At 47.3% G+C, this 17,291-nt stretch overlaps 1 protein-coding gene across 3 annotated transcripts; it reads left to right on the top strand.

The window, feature by feature from the left end:
• The first annotated feature begins 3,815 nt into the window (after positions 1-3,815).
• Positions 3,816-16,783, top strand: ubtfl (upstream binding transcription factor, like). Of its 3 annotated transcripts, none has more exons than XM_088086069.1 (19): positions 3,816-3,965; positions 4,083-4,258; positions 4,881-4,964; positions 5,050-5,205; positions 6,421-6,485; positions 6,678-6,798; positions 6,976-7,086; positions 7,487-7,614; positions 9,302-9,443; positions 9,545-9,586; positions 10,097-10,210; positions 10,659-10,835; positions 11,516-11,626; positions 12,982-13,097; positions 13,626-13,815; positions 14,024-14,071; positions 14,400-14,534; positions 15,699-15,797; positions 16,330-16,783. In XM_088086069.1, exons 1-19 carry the CDS (start codon positions 3,908-3,910, stop codon positions 16,402-16,404), a joined length of 2,148 nt encoding a protein of 715 aa, XP_087942195.1. In that variant the 5' UTR covers positions 3,816-3,907; the 3' UTR covers positions 16,405-16,783. The 3 variants fall into 3 exon arrangements, with proteins under 3 accessions (XP_087942195.1, XP_087942196.1, XP_087942194.1); XM_088086070.1 differs by having other exon boundaries at positions 3,817-3,965; positions 10,677-10,835; positions 15,696-15,797; XM_088086068.1 differs by having other exon boundaries at positions 3,817-3,965; positions 15,696-15,797.
• The last annotated feature ends 508 nt before the right edge of the window (positions 16,784-17,291 follow it).

Genomic DNA, 17,291 nt, shown 5'->3' with positions numbered 1-17,291 from the left:
CTGCAGGTCAGGACGGACACGTGCGTTTATTAAAATGAATAAAAACATAAATAAAATGTCCAAAGTAACTCAGTAAACTACAGTCCCTAACAGACACCCCCTCTGATAAATAAACTACAGTCCCTAACAGACACCCCCTCTGATAAATAAACTACAGTCCCTAACAGACACCCACTCTGATAAATAGACTACAGTCCCTAACAGACACCCCCTCTGATAAATAAACTACAGTCCCAGAGTTATCAGAGGTTATCAGGAGTCATTAGAGGTCAATCACACAGAAAAGAAGCACAACGTCCACCTGAAGTCTGTCTCTGCTCTCTGTACCTGTCTCACCTTATGTAGCAGTGTCCTTGTTCTCCTGGACAGGTGTCCTGCTGCTGCTCCTCATGCACATGATGTCATGGTTCACCATCAGCCGTCCTGTCTGAGGACGTCCACAGAGACCAACCTGAGCCGCTGGATGTCCACAGAGACGCCCGTAAACCTTTTCCTGTGAGTGGACACACCTGTCTCATGTCTCTGGTCTCATTTTGTCTCTGTGTCCCTGAGTCTGAATTTTCTGTCCAGGGGACAAAGTGCTGCTGTCTTTCAGCTCAGCGTCTCAGTAACTTCAGAGAGAATCAGCTCTGAGGATTGTGGATTTTTGGAGATTTTTTAACAAAAACATTGCAGTGATTTGTTTTTCCTTAAAAAAAAATAATTGTTTTAAAAATTATTTAAAAATAAATACATAAATGAAGACAATTTTTAAAAAGATTTTGAATAAAATATCTTGGTGCATATTTTCCTTTTAAAAAAGCTGCCATTTTTTAAGTTGTAACCAAACTTAGACCATCTATGGAAGCCAGAAACCGTAAACAGAAATGATTGTTTGAGTAATTAGGAAGTTTCTTTTTTGAAAATCAAAGGATAAATAAATGAAGACAAACACACAGATCTATGATCAGATGTTTACAATTTAAGGGTTGTTTGACTCAATCAATCAGATGTATGGATGATGATCAACAGCTGATCACCCCGACCAGCAGGAGGCGGTAAAACATCCAGTAGCCTAACTGACACACACACACACACACACACACACACAGAATAATACACACATACACACACAGTGACACATACACACACACTAATACGCAGACACACACAAACACAGTAATACACACACACATACACTAACAGACGCCATCAGTTTTTAATAATCTCTTAATTATAAATTAATTTGTGTGGAAATTCATAAAGAAGCAAAAACAAAGTGGCAGCAGAGGCTTCAGAAAATGTCTGTTTTGTTGTTGTTGTTTTTTTAAGTAACCCCCCCCCCCGGTGCAGTCAGCGCACACCTGTGGAGGACAGGTGTGCGGGTGTGCGGGTGTGTGGATCAGCTGCATGTATCGGTTATTTCTGTCGATTGATCGGCTGGGTCCTCTCGGTGGGAGGGACCGGTGACTCGGGGAGATCACAGCCGGCAGACGGTGTGCTCTCAGCGGGCAGGGTGCCATGTGGATGCGAGCTGCTGTCCTGCAGGATCCCGCTGATGAGCAGCGCGGCAGGCCGCGGAGGGAGACCGGGGCAGGGAGACCCGAGCAGCCGCCGGACGCAGCGACTCTCCGCTTAGTCGGTGCTTCCTCGCGGAGCCCGGGGCCGTTTGACATCCTCCTCTCTCTCCGCGGCCGCCTCTCTGCTGGCGTCTGGCCGCCGGGTCCCCGGGCCGCAGTCCTCTGTCTCCCCGCCGGTGTCAGCTTCTGGAGCCGGACCAGGTGACCGTGAGGCGGCGGGAAAAGACGCTTCTCCCGGTGACTGAATGTTTGAGTCAAACACTCAAAGTCAGAGAGCTGCTGGTCGACTGAAAGCAGTTTTCAGCGGCTCCGGCTGCTGTTTTCCCCGCTGTCTCTGGTTTCATCCTCCGCCTTTGTCCTCATGTTTTCTCCCGGAGTTCCTCCCCCTGCGGCGCTGGGCGGAGTTTCATACCGGACTAGACGCTTCTTTTGTCGGATCCGTTTCGAGCTGACTCCCCGGGGTTTACGGCCGAAAAAAACCCACTTTCAAAGTCCCAAAATAACCCAAACGACCACGGTGGTGTGCGGAATCAACCCGGGTCTCTGTCTCGGTCTGCAGGTGAGTGTATGGCGGCGATCTTTAGCAGATTTGTGGGATATTCTGGTCGTTTGTCCCCGAGTCTCCAGAACATTCATGGCGGCTTCGCAGTGAAGGCTTGTGGGGCAGCGGAGCCTCATCAGCCGCTCAGCCCCCAAACAGGCTCCTGCTGTCGGTTACCGGAGGGATACCGGACACCAGAACAATATGTCACCGTTTAAATGTTGATATTTTTACATCCAAACACTCAGATGTCGACGACTTTAATCATTTTAGCAGTTTTGCTGAAAGAGGCGATTATCTGTTGCACGTGCCAAATGTTTAAACGTATTTTGGGTGCATTTCGTGTTTTTATTCCCTCCGTTTAAATCTATTTTTCCCACAATTTACCACAAAGCTGCACGCTAGCTTGTCTCGAGCAGACCTTTGCGTGCCAGCGGAAGCTACGTGGTGACTCCTGCCGGAGGACGGACGCCATTACCGGGGCAGCTGGAGCCTGACGGCCCGCTGCTCTCAGTTACCGCGCCGTGCGGCTCCGCGCAGACTCCCGGTAATATAACCTCCAAATGTGACCCCAGTGGCGGACACGGCTCACGGAACACGCGGTAATCCTCTCAGTAAATGTTTCTGGTGACTTCAGCCCCTAAACAGTTTATTTCCACAAACTTGTTGAGGAGCAGCCGGCTCTCTACCGCCCTCCGCGCCTCCTCCGGGAGGCGCAGAGCAGACCAGCTGCTAAACTTTATTTTTAAAACTCAAATGCGCGCTGTGAGCTGCTCTGCATTCAGGCCGAATCGCAGAGCTGCTCCTGAAGTCTGACGGAAAGACCTCACACGAGCCGCTTGTTCACATGTCAGAGCCGCTGATTAAAAGTGAGAGATTTTTGGATGGAGTTTGGTGGGGCCTTCTGCTGGAGTCCAGCTGCCCTCTGACTGACCCTCTGCGGGTCAAACAGCTCTGAACTCCGGAGCAGTTGCTCCGCGTCATGAGACCCGGACTCCCGCAGGTCTCTCCAGAGGACTAGACTCAAAGCGCCGGGTCTCCCCGCTCACTGTGACCTTGTCAGCGGGCCGCGGGGACGCGCCACAGCCGGGGAGAGGTGTCCCCGGCCGGTCAGTTAGGGTCAGGAAAGGCCGGGATCAGAGCGCAGAGGGCGGGAGGGAGCACGAGGATCAACCGATGCCACACACCCGCGATCCCAATGAAACCCATCTGTAATATAATGCACTTATTATTATTATTATTATTATTATCATTAATATTATTATTACAGCAGAGTGCTGATGAGGTTACATGATAATAGATCTGTCTCCATGACAACCACAGATCAATCATTTGATTCAGCTGAAAGCTCTGTAACCCTTGAGTATTAGTGGTAAAAACATCTGTTTAATTAATTAAAAATAAGAATAGGCCTAAGGGACTGTTCTTTATTTACCAGAGGAGAAGAGTGGCTGTGTAGGGACAGAAATTTTCTCATGAGCCTCCCTGAGTGACACAGGGGCATGCATGATGTGCTCAAGGACCGTTGGAAACTGGAAAATCCAACAATAATTTCTGTTTTTACAGTTTCTGGCTGCTAAAAAGGCTCTTTTGGGTGATTTTTACTTTGGTGGGCTGCCAGTTTGGAAGGCCTGATAATTTTTTTTTTAAAGGTAAAATCCCCAATAGTTTTAAAAATCACCCAAAAATTTCAAGAAAACAAAAATCATAAGAAATGTGTGTGTGTGTGTGTGTGTGTGTGTGTGTGTGTGTGTGTGTGTGTGTTCAGAGGAGGGAGGGCGGAGTCTCCTCCATCAGTCGCTGCAGGATGAACGGCAGCAGCAGTGTCTCCGTCGCTCAGAGCGCCAGAATCAAAAGTGAACCAGGTAACCCCTCTGTGACCTCATAAACACCTGTCTCACTATGTCTGTCTCACATTCACCTGTCTCACTGTCTGTCTGTCTCACTGTGTCTCTCTGTCTGTCTCTGTGACGTGCTGACAGATGATTGGTCGAAGGAGGACTGTCTGACTCTGCTGGAGCGGATCCGTAGTCTTCTGCCGGATGCTGACGGGATGAAATATAAAACCACCGAGTCGCACTTCGACTGGGATAAAGTTTGTTTCGGCAGCTTCACCGGAGAAATGTGCCGCCAGAAATGGCAGAAAGTCTCCTCAGAGGTACTGACCATCCCCATTTACAGGTCCTTGACCTCCCAAAGGCTACAGACGCTTTTCCCTGAGCATCCCCTAGGGACTCGAGGACATGCATGAAGTGTTTGTCCCACATGATGTGTTCAAGGTCCATCATAAATGTGAAAATCCAATGATACTTTCTGTTTTTACAGTTTCTGGCTGATGAATTAAGTAATTCAGGTGATTTTCATTTTGGCTGGCCGCAGGTATGGGAGGCATATATTCATTCAAAATCAGCAAAAATGTTAAAAGCCAAAAAAAAAAAAAGCCAAATAATTTGTAAGAAAAAGAACTTTGACAAAAATAAATAAAAATCACTAAAAACAATGTAAATAAAAAGAATTGCCATCCCTCAAAAAGTTTTTAAAGACAACATAGCTAAAGTGTTAAAGGAAAGAAATTGCCAGAAGTTTCTAAAAACATCACCAAAAACTTAAAAGAAAAAAATGTTTGCAAAAATAAAAAAAAATCTCTTAAAAGAAAAAAAGGAATCTGCCAATATTATTACAGTGTAAAAAAATGCTAAAAGTTTTATAAAGAAAAAAAGAATTGCCAAAAACTGTCAGTCCTCAGAGTAATACTGAACCGTCACTCATGTTTGTTTCAGGTCAGAAAGTACCGAACGATGACGGAGCTCATCATCGACGCCGTGGAGTTTGTCAAGAACCCGTACAAAGGCAAGAAGCTCAAAGTAAGTCCGGTTCACGGACCGATCCGCCGCCATTCAGAGTCCATCTGACCTTTGACCTTTGACCCTGACTCTCATGTCCAAACAGACTCATCCAGATTTCCCCAAAAAACCTCTGACTCCGTACTTCCGTTTCTTCATGGAGAAACGAGCCAAGTATGCCAAGATCCACCCGGAGATGAGCAACCTGGACCTGACCAAGATCCTGTCCAAGAAGTACAAAGAGCTGCCCGACAAGAAGAAGGTCTGACTCGCATCACACCTGTCACTCACATGTCACCTGTCTGTCACTCGCATCACACCTGTCACTCACATGTCACCTGTCTGACACTCACATCACACCTGTCACTCACATGTCACCTGTCTGTCACTCACATGTCACCTATCTGCAACCACATCACACCTGTCACTCACATGTCACCTATCTGTCACTCGCATCACACTTGTCGCTCACATGTCACCTGTCACTCACATGTCACACCTGACACTCACATCACTCCTGTCACTCTCATCACGTGTCACTCACATGTCACACCTGTCACTTACATCACACCTGTCACTCACACGTCACCTGTTTGTCACTCACATCGCACCTGTCATTCACATGTCACCTGTCACTCACATCACGTGTCACTCACATGTCACATCACATGTCACTCACATGTCATTTACATCACACTTGTCACTCACATGTCACACCTGTCACTTACCTCACACCTGTCACTAAAATGTCTCCTGTCTGTTACTCACATCACACCTGTTACTCACGTCACTTACATCAAACATGTTATTCACATCACACCTGACACTCACGTCACTTGTCACTCACATCATACCTGTCATTTACCTGTCACACCTGTCACTCACATGCCACCTCTCTGTCACTCACATCAAACGTGTCACTCACATGTCACCTGTCACTCACATTACTCTTGTCACTCACATCAAATGTGACACTTATGTCACACCTGTCACTCACATCAAACGTGTAACTCGTGTCACACCTGTCACTCACATGTCATCTGTCTGTCACTCACATCACACCTGTTACTCAAATGTCACTTAAATCACACGTCACTCACATCACACATGTCACTCACATGTCACACCTGTCACTCACATGTCATCTGTCTGTCACTCACATCACACCTGTCACTCACATGTCACCTGTCTGACACTCACATCACACCTGTCACTCACATGTCACCTGTCTGTCACTCGCATCACACCTGTTGCTCACATGTCACTTACATCACTCATATCACTACATGTCACTCACATCACACGTGTCACTCACATGTCACACGTGTCACTCACATCACACGTCAACACAACACACGTTGCACATGACGCTCAAATCATTCCTGTCATTTACATGTCACGCCTGTCACTTACATCACACACGGCACATAGTCTCAGCGTGTCTGAAAGGTTGTTGATTTTCTGTCCTCTTTTGCAGCAAAAATACATCACCGAGTTCCAGCGAGAGAAAGAAGAGTTTGAGAAAAACATGACCAGATTCAAGTGAGTCCACCGCCAACCTCAGACCGACTTCACACCTGTTAACTCACAAGCTTCAGGCTGATGTCAGGCCTGATAACACACCAGCTTCAGACCAACTTCACCGTACACCTGTTAACAGGTCACTGTGAGGTGTGTTACTGTTAGCGTGTGTTTAGTGTGTGTTTAGCGTGTCTAACATCAGCTGACCTGCAGGGAGGAACATCCGGAGCTGATCGAGGAGAGGAAGAAGTCCGACCTGCCGGAGAAACCCAAAACTCCTCAACAGCTGTGGTACAACCACGAGAAGAAGACCTACATGAAGCTCCACCCAGAGGTATACGCACACACACACACACGCGCACACACACAAATATCACGTTAGTGGTGAGTGAATAGATGAAGGTGTGTATTTTGTGTTGTTTATGTGCATTGTTTATTGTGTGTTGTGTATTTTGTGTTGTGTATTTTGTATTGTTTATTGTGTGTTGTTTATTGTGTATTTTGGGTGCAGGTGAGTCAGAAGGAGCTGAAGGAGGCTCTGAGGAGACAGTGGTCCCAACTGTCCGACAAGAGGAGACTCAAGTGGATCAGCAAGGCCCTGGAACTCCAGAAGGACTACGAGGTACCAGAACCTGAACCTGGACCAGAACCAGACTGAACCAGAACCAGACTGAAACTTTTTGTCTCTGATCTGAATTCTGCTGCAACTTTAACATTTGTGTTTTTGTGAAAAAAATCTTTATAAATACAATGTTAAAGTGTGTGTGTGTGTTTGTTACTGTGTGTGTTACTCTGTGTGTGTGTGTGTTTGTTACTCTGTGTGTGTGTGTTTGTTACTCTGTGTGTGTGTGTTTGTTACTCTGTGTGTGTGTGTGTGTGTGTGTGTGTGTTTGTTACTCTGTGTGTGTGTGTGTGTGTGTGTGTGTGTGTGTGTGTTTGTTACTGTGTGTGTGTGTGTTTGTTACTGTGTGTGTGTGTGTGTGTGTGTGTGTGTGTGTGTGTGTGTGTGTGTGCGCGCGCAGGGCAGTATGAGAGCGTATCATGAAGCTCATCCTGACGTGAACTCTGATGACCATGTCCGCTCGGTCCTCACCAAAGCAGAGAGACAGCTGAAGGACAAGTTTGATGGACGGCCGACCAAACCTCCACCGTGAGTCTGCATTATAGCTAACGAGCTAACGGCTAACGAGGCTGTAAATGGGACACTGCTCACCGATGAGATGAAAAATTGGAAAAAAGAAAACAGATGTGTCAGCAGATAATTGGTCACCCAAACTTTTGAAAGAAATAAAAGTTTTTAAAGAAAAAAGCTTTTTAAACATTTTTTCTTTGAAAATCACCAAAAATTAAAAAGAGAAAAGTCTGTCTCACCATCATCAAGAATGATCAGTGCTAACAGAGCGATGTGTCTCCACAGTATCGGGTACTCTCTGTATAGAGCGGTCGGTCTGACAGAGCGGTGCGTCTCTCTGTATAGAGCGGTCGGTCTGACAGAGCGGTGCGTCTCTCTGTATAGAGGGGTGGGTCTGACAGAGCGGTGCGTGTCTCTGTATAGAGCGGTCGGTCTGACAGAGCAGTGCATCTCTCTGTATAGAGGGGTAGGTCTGACAGAGCGGTGCGTGTCTCTGTATAGAGCGGTCGGTCTGACAGCGTTGTGTTTCTCTGTATAGAGCAGTCGGTCTGACAGAGCAGTGCATCTCTCTGTATAGAGGGGTAGGTCTGACAGAGCGTTGTGTTTCTCTGTATAGAGGGGTGGGTCTGACAGAGCGGTGCATCTCTCTGTATAGAGGGGTGGGTCTGACAGAGCGGTGCGTCTCTCTGTATAGAGCAGTCGGTCTGACAGAGCGGTGCATCTCTCTGTAAAGAGCGGTCGGTCTGACAGAGCAGTGCGTCTCTCTGTATAGAGCGGTCGGTCTGACAGAGCGTTGTGTTTCTCTGTATAGAGGGGTGGGTCTGACAGAGCGGTGCGTTTCTCTGTAAAGAGCGGTCGGTCTGACAGAGCGGTGCGTCTCTTTGTATAGAGGGGTGGGTCTGACAGAGCGGTGCGTGTCTCTGTATAGAGCGGTCGGTCTGACAGAGCGGTGCGTTTCTCTGTATAGAGCGGTCGGTCTGACAGAGCGGTGCGTGTCTCTGTATAGAGCGGTCGGTCTGACAGAGCGGTGTGTTTCTCTGTATAGAGGGGTGGGTCTGACAGAGCGGTGCGTCTCTCTGTAAAGAGCGGTCGGTCTGACAGCGGTGCGTGTCTCTGTATAGAGGGGTAGGTCTGACAGAGCGGTGCATGTTTCTGTATAGAGCGGTCGGTCTGACAGAACGGTGCATTTCTCTGTATAGAGCGGTCGGTCTGACAGAGCGGTGCGTCTCTGTATAGAGCGGTCGGTCTGACAGAGCGGTGCGTGTTTCTGTATAGAGCGGTTGGTCTGACAGAGCGTTGTCAAGTCAAGTCAAGTCAAGTCAGTTTTATTTATAGAGCCCATTATCACAAATCACAGTTTGTCTCAGAGGGCTTTACAGTGTATGACATCCCTCTGCCCTCAGACCCTCACATCACCCGAGGAAAAACTCCCCAAAAAGAACCCCTGTAACGGGTAAAAAAGAGGAAGAAACCTCAGGAAGAGCGGTAGAGGATAGTGAGGGATCCCTCTTCAAGGACGGACAGACGAGCGATAGATGTCGTAAATAGCAAATGAAATACAATCATGGCAAAAAAGGAAAGAGAAAGAGAGAGGGTGGGGGAGAGGGGGGGCACAGCAATAATGGAAACAGATGCATGTCATATTACAATAATGGTAGGTGTGAAATTAGTAATTGCTCTCTATGATGATGTTGTGTCTCCACAGTAACGGGTACTCTCTGTACTGCGCGGAGCTGATGGTGAACATGAAGGACGTCCCCAGCACAGAGCGGATGGTGCTCTGCAGTAAGCAGTGGAAGATGATGACGCAGAAAGAAAAGGACATGTTCCAGAAACGCTGCGAGCAGGTCAGTGACATCACCATGACATCACCATGAATAACATCACACCAGGATTCAGCTGCTCTTATTGTGAAATATGCCCTCACTTCCTGTCTGTGTGTTTTCAGAGGAAGAAGCAGTATGACATTGACCTGCAGCGCTTCCTGGAGGTACGTCCCCAGAGACAGTCTGTAGCGTCCCCAGAGACAGTCTGTAGACCGGGGACACGGGGTGCCACCATTACAGCATGACAGGGGGGCCGCGGCCACAGGCTGCAAGCACATACATAACTCTGGGACGTTTTCTGGGATTGTAGGATATTCGTGTCTCCGCGGGGCCCTCGGTGTTGATGCTGTTTTCTCTCTGACACATTTTGGACAATTAAAGGACAAAAACTACTTTATTTTTACTGTCAGTTAGAGAATGGTTGGGGGGCCACCTGGGGCCCTGTCAAGGGCCAGATTTGGGGCTTGAGTATCAGTGGGGGGACATTAATTGTCTCCTTCACAATAAACTGGAGAAAGGATTTAAAGACTTCAAATTTGTCTTCAGGGTCACACAGGATTTTATTCTGAAAGGCTTCATTAGGCAGTGGGAGACTTCCTGAAGTCAAAGCAGAGTTTGACTGTTCTGGCTCAGAGTGTCTCAGTGTGTCCTCAGTCTGTCTCGTTGTGTCTCAGAGTCTCCCTGAGGAGGAGCGAGACCGGGTCCTGGGTGAGGAGAAACTGGGCGGAGCCAGAGTGGGAGGAGGCGTGGCTGCCAGCCCCCACAGAGCCAAATCTCCATCTGTTAAGGTCTGCACCTCCTTCATTATGCCTCCTTTACCCCTTCTTCTTCCGCTTCCCTTCCTCCTCCTTCTCCTCCGTCTTTACCCCACCTCCTCCTTTTTTACTCCTCCTCCTTCTCTACTCCGCTCTTCTCCTTTTTACTCCTCCTCGCTCTTCCTCTCCTCCTTCTTTCCTCCTCCTCTTCTTTCCTCCTCCTCCTTCTCCTTCTTTACTCCTACTGCTCCTTCTTTACTCATCCTTCTTTAGTACTCCTCCTCCTCCTTCTTCTTTTCTCCTCCTCCTCCTCGTCCTCTTTCTTTGCTCATCCCTCTTTACTCCTACTCCTCCTTCTCTACTCCCTCTCCTCCTCTCTCCTCCTCCTTCTTTATTCCTCCCCCTCCTCCTTGTTTAATCCCCCTTCTTAACTACTCCTCCTCATCATCCTCCTTTACTCCTCCTCCTCACCTGTTGCCAGTGTTTCTCCTCCTCCCAGGAGCGCTGTCGAGAGGCGGAGCCAGAGACGTGGACACCTGCAGGAGCACCCAGAGAGCGGCGGGACGGGAAGAAGGCGGCGAAGCTTCCGGAGACACCGAAGACGGCGGAGGAGACGTGGCAGCAGAGTGTGATGGGAGACTTCCTGTCCAAATACAGAGTGAGCCCGCCCACTTTCTTCTTCTCTATTTTAATGTCAGTCATCTGACACACCTGTGCGTTCACACCTGTACGTTCACACCTGTACGTTCACACCTGTACGTTCACACCTGTACGTTCACATCTGTACAATCACACCTTTACCTTCACGCCTGCCCGTACACACCTGTACAATCACACCTGTACGTTCACACCTGTACGTTCACACCTGTACATTCACACCTGTACGTTCACATCTGTACAATCACACCTTTACCTTCACGCCTGTACGTTCACACCTGTACAATCACATCTGTACGTTCACACCTGTACCTTCACACCTATACGTTCACACCTGTACGTTCACATCTGTACAATCATACCTTTACCTTCACACCTGTATGTTCATGCCTGTACGTTCACACCTTTACCTTCACACCTGTACAATCACACCTTTACCTTCACACCTGTACATTCACACCTGTACAATCACACCTGTATGCTCACATCTGTACAATCACACCTTTACCTTCACACCTGTACAATCACACCTGTATGCTCACATCTGTACAATCACACCTTTACCTTCACACCTGTACAATCACACCTGTATGCTCACATCTGTACAGTCACACCTGTGTATATATATATATGTATATTTACATGTGTGTCTGAACACTGGTCATGTGACTTGTCCCACAGAGTGACCGCAGGAAGGCCCAGGTGGCAATGGAGGCAGCCTGGAAGTCCATGGAGAAGAAGGAGAAGATTCCCTGGATCAAGAAGGCAGCGGAGGACCAGAAGCGTTATGAGGTTCAGTACCATCCCGTGGTCAGCGAGCCACACCCCCTCATACACTGACCCGGCCCACCCCCCCAAAAGCCACACCAAACGAATCCACGCCGATCAAAACACAAAAACAAATCCACTCAGATCAAAACGCCAAAACGAATGTCCTCCGGCTTTATTGATGAGTTTACATGTTGGCGTGTTTCAGTGCACGCCGAATCAAAGCTCCTCCCTCCTGCGCCATCAGGTGTAAATGTCGAACCAGATGATCATAATTCTCCTTTTTTGAGAAAATTTTCATTCGCCATCACAACCTTCAGAATAAACACGTTACATAACTTTAGTAAACAAATGAATAAACGAATTTCTGCTCACTGACAGATCTGCACACCGCCTCGGAGACGAGCTGATTCTGCGTCTGCATGCTCACAGCTGACAGCGGCCAAAAAAACGACTTTGCTGCGTGCTCTATGTGACCTGAACATAACTCACACTAATCGCGACTGGATGTCAGGAGGTCATGTAGGAAATGAGGCGTGAACACGGATGTAGGAGGCAGGAAGTAAACTAAACTGTGAGGAATTCGGAATTATTGATCGAACATCATACGGAGGAAAAAATGATTGTACAAATACGATCGTTATCGTTCGTCTGAGTGACCAACACAAAGCTGGGACTGAGGACAGAGCGTCCCTGTGTGTCTGATGTGTGTATGATGTGTCCCTGTGTGTCCCTGTGTGTCTGATGTGTGTCTGATGTGTCCCTGTGTGTCTGATGTGTCCCTGTGTGTCCCTGTGTGTCTGATGTGTCCCTGTGTGTCTGATGTGTCCCTGTGTGTCCCTGTGTGTCTGATGTGTCCCTGTGTGTCTGATGTGTCCCTGTGTGTCGCTGTGTGTCTGATGTGTCCCTGTGTGTCTGATGTGTCCCTGTGTGTCTGATGTGTCCCTGTGTGTCCCTGTGTGTCTGATGTGTCCCTGTGTGTCTGATGTGTCCCGATGTGTCCCTGTGTGTCCCTGTGTGTCTGATGTGTCCCTGTGTGTCTGATGTGTCCCTGTGTGTCCCTGTGTGTCTGATGTGTCCCTGTGTGTCCCTGTGTGTCTGATGTGTCCCTGTGTGTCTGATGTGTGTCTGATGTGTCCCTGTGTGTCTGATGTGTCCCTGTGTGTCCGATGTGTCCCTGTGTGTCCCTGTGTGTCTGATGTGTCCCTGTGTGTCCCTGTGTGTCTGATGTGTCCCTGTGTGTCTGATGTGTGTCTGATGTGTCCCTGTGTGTCTGATGTGTCCCTGTGTGTCCCTGTGTGTCCCTGTGTGTCTGATGTGTCCCTGTGTGTCTGATGTGTCCCTGTGTGTCTGATGTGTCCCTGTGTGGTGTCCTGCAGAGGGAGCTGTTGGAGATGAGGGCGCCTGCAGCAGCGGCGGCGGCAGCAGCAGCGTCTGGCGGCGCCCAGAATCAGAGGAAACCAAAGTTTGACGGAGAACCGAAGAAACCTCCCGTGTGAGTGCGTCTGCTCTCGGCTTCACTGAGCTCACCTGTTGTTGTACTGATAGGTTGTTGCTATGGTAACAGAGCGGCCATTATTACAGTGGCGACATGTCCTGCCATAATAATCATTTTCAAAATTATGACATAAATTATGTTACAGAATATTTTTTAAGCACTTTCTCAGGTCATTTCCTTGTCTTTTGTTCATTATTGTTTTTTATTTAAATTTCTCTTTTCTTTTGTTTTTTTTTCTAATTTTCATACAATTTTCATACAGTTTTACTAATGAATTACTATGAATAAAATACTAATTGAATTTTTGGGTTATTTCTCTTTAGGTTCCTCATCACCCTGTTTAAATGTTTTTGAAAAAAGAAATCAAGCCTTTTTGTCTGGGTTTAAAAGGGTTAAAGTTGTTCGCTTTCTATCACAGAAGACAAAGAAAAGAAGAATTCAGAGAATTTCTGTCCTTTTTGTTTAATAAATGACCTTAGAGCGGCCTGGCATTAAGCCCCTCCCCCTGCTGATTCTGTCCAATAGGAGCGGGTATCAGATGTTCTCCCAGGAGCTGCTGACCAATGGCGAGCTGAATCACTTTAGCCTGAAGGAGCGGATGGTTGAGATCGGGAAGAGGTGGCACAAACTGAGCCAGAGCCAGAAGGACAAGTACAAGAAGCTGGTGGAGGAGCAGCAGGTGGAGTACAAGGCCGAGCTGGAGGACTGGGTCAAGGTACAGAGCACCGTTCACACAGAACGTCAGTTCACACAGAGCACTTCTGAATCTTCAGTGTGTGAAGGAGACGATCAGGATGTGTGATCCACCTGCAGTCTGTGTGACACATCATGAGGACACACAAACAAACACACAAACAAACACACAAACACAAATAGTGACCGTGACTGAGTTAAAGCTGAAGTTTGTTGTTGTTTGTTTTCAGTCTCTGTCTCCTCAGGATCGAGCCGTCTACAAAGAGTTCTCCTCCTCAGTGAGTTTTTCCCTCACACCACACTGCTGCACAACATACACTCAGCGTAGGGACTGTGGGCTATTTATCTGAGGAGGGGGGTCTGTTAGGGACTGTGGGCTATTTATCTGAGGAGGGGGGTCTGTTAGGGACTGTGGGCTATTTATCTGAGGAGGGGGGTCTGTTAGGGACTGTGGGCTATTTATCTGAGGAGGGGGGTCTGTTAGGGACTGTGGGCTATTTATCTGATGCTATCGAACTTTTCCTGCAGGTTGTTTGTTTCTGTGTTTAAACATGTTTGTTTGTTTGTTTGTTTGTTTGTTTGTTTGTTTGTTTGTGTCTTCATCAGAAGCGTCGCAGCACCACTAAAGTCCGCAGCAGCCCCGCAGCTAAAGTCCGCGTGACGGCCAAGAAGGCAGCCAGCTCACGAACCGCCACCACAGCCGTCAACGTCAACAAGAGAGCCATGGCCTACAGAGCCAAGGTAACACAATACACAACTACAGCTACACAACTCCATATTATTATTATTGTTGTTGTTGTTGTTGTTGTTGTTGTTATTGTTATTATTATTGTTATCATTTTGTTTGTGTTAGTGTTTGTTGCCATCTTCCAAATTTTCAGCATAGAAACTTGATTCATGAAAACATTGTTTGGAGCTGAACGCTGTGACTTCATTCACACCTTTGATTCTTTCTAAAATGTTTAGTTTTTGGGGAATTTTTCCACTTTCAAATGAAATGTTGAAACGTTCACATCTGACACAAATTCAGGGTTTTTCAAGCATTTTCAGCTCCTCTGTCCTTGTTCAAACGTTCACCCAGAAACTCCCTCCCGACTTTAAAGCTTCCTCATCTTGTGGACGTTCAGACTTCAGCTCACCTTTCTAATTCCATTCAAACTTCTGGAAATATTAAACCTTATTCGGCATTTCCTAAAAAATGTTCTGTTCAGGTTTCACGTTCAGTTTGTATCGTGCCAATGTTCAGACTCAACGGTCAAAGTGCAGACAGCTTCCTAAACTTTTCTCTTTCACTCGCAGTCACGGCCACAGATTTCGCTCCACAAACATCATCTTTGGTGAAAATACAGAGAAACTTTCAGTGAAACTGTCAAACAGTGTTTCCCTGGAAGCAGTGGCACTCACACAGTCGGTACAGCGAGGCGTGAAAGAAAATTCACCGGCTGACACACATCACGTAATGTAAACCGAGAGCTGAAATGTATGAAGAGCAGCAGGTCATGACTGTCGTTAACGTGTGATGACGTTCACAAGTTTGACTCCTCAGACACAAACTGAGCACAGAGACGTTCATCCGGCCGTCCTCTCTCTCTGTTTCATACAAAGATGGAAAGATGAAGTTTTGAATGTGAGCTCACTGTCTGTGTTTCAGGAGTGAAAATCAACTTTTCAGTGACATTCACACTAATTAAACCTCTTCACACTTTCCTAGCTATTTCTGCGACTTAAGCTTCTTCATACGCATTAAATCCAGCAGTGCGGTGCAGCATCAGCTTTTCAACATGCAGCATTCACACCCACACTTCCTAAGAAACTGCACTCTGTAACTGGCTTGGTTGTCTTTGATTTGGATGTGTATTGAACCCTCAGTGCGGTCTTTCAGGCTGTCTGTCTGTCTTCCAGCAGGACATGTCGGACTCAGACGAGGAGAAGAGCGACTCGTCCGACTCAGATGAAGACGACGAGACTTCAGGAAGCACAGACAGCGACGACGATGACGACGAGGTGAAAACACAAAAACTCAACAATGTTTGGAAATCTAGAGTTCGGGAAACCCTTAATTTATCCCCTTAAAAAGGACCAGAGTTCAGGTTAAATTAAAGGCTGAATGAAGTGATGTATTTTAAGGGGTTTCTTTTACTTTAAGGGGTTTGTTTTTATTTGAAGGGGTTTTAGCAGCAGAGGTGTTAAAGGTGTTAAAATGTTTAAAAACTTGTGGCATTTCTTTTCCTTTAAAAGTTTTTTTTTCTTTTTTAAATTTTGGCGATTTTTTTCCAGAAGGGGTTTTTATCCCTGAATTTTCCCTTTAAATAAATTGTGATATATGGACTCAGGGATGGACTTCCCTTAAGAGAGCCCTTAACAAAGCAGAATCAGCTGAGTTTAAATCAGCTGACATCAGCTTCACAAATTCACTTTTTGCTGAAAAGTTTCTCTGACTTTGATCTCATCATCATAGGAACCACCATGAATCACCATGGCAACAGGAAACCTGTCGGTCACGTGATGTAACATTCGCTCTCCGTATTTTTCGCAGAACGACGATGAGGACGAGGACGACGAGGATGATCAGACCTCCTCAGAGGAATCCAGTGACTCGGACTCGGACTAGCCCCGCCCCCTCCCCCTCCCCCTCCCCCTCATTGGAGAGGACAGGCTGTGCAGGCCACGCCTCCTCACGTGCCAATCATTGCGGTGGGCCAATAAGAGCGGGCGAGGCTGCGGTGGCGGCGACGGAGCCTGATGGAGCGTTTTGTTACTTGTGTGTTTCTGTTTTTATCGAGTGTTTGTTGGTTTTTATCTGAGGAATGTTTCGGTCGGCGGAGACTTTTTTTTTCTTTGAGCAGCGGAGGGGGCGGGGCTTGTGCAGTTTGACAGACGGGGGGAGGGGCTATTGGCTGTCGTTTGTTACAGATGAGGGAGGAGCCAGTGTTCAGCCTCCAATCAGATGCCTGCCTGAGAAAATTCACAAATAAATGCACTTTTTCTCATTTCTGTTTAATGTCCTTCTGTCCCCAAACTCACCGTGACATCACAGGTACCGCTGACATCACCGTGACATCACAGGTACCGCTGACATCACCATGATGTCACAGGTACCGCTGACATCACCGTGACATCACAGGTACCGCTGACATCACAGGTACCGCTGACATCACCGTGACGTCACAGGTAACGCTGACATCACCGTGACATCACAGGTACCGCTGACATCACCGTGATGTCACAGGTACCGCTGACACCCCATGATGTCACAGGTACCGCTGACATCACCATGATGTCACAGCTACTGCTGACATCACAGCTTCCGCTGACATCACAGTGACATCACAGCTACCAAAAAAATTGTTCTGTTTATTTTAATAATTTTATTTAATTATTTGGAATCATTTTTGAAAGAAAACATGTTTTTACCAAAACTTGTCCAGGCCTGGAAATTTCTATTGGCAAATTCAATGACTTTCCAGGTTTCCCTGATGTTTTGGGCTGGTGTCTGTG

This window comes from Plectropomus leopardus, chromosome 12 (genome assembly GCF_026936395.1).
Source record: "Plectropomus leopardus strain MGB_pleo_1.0 chromosome 12, ASM2693639v1, whole genome shotgun sequence".
Lineage (NCBI taxonomy): Eukaryota > Metazoa > Chordata > Actinopteri > Perciformes > Serranidae > Plectropomus > Plectropomus leopardus.
This window is presented reverse-complemented; position numbering and strand designations above follow the sequence as displayed.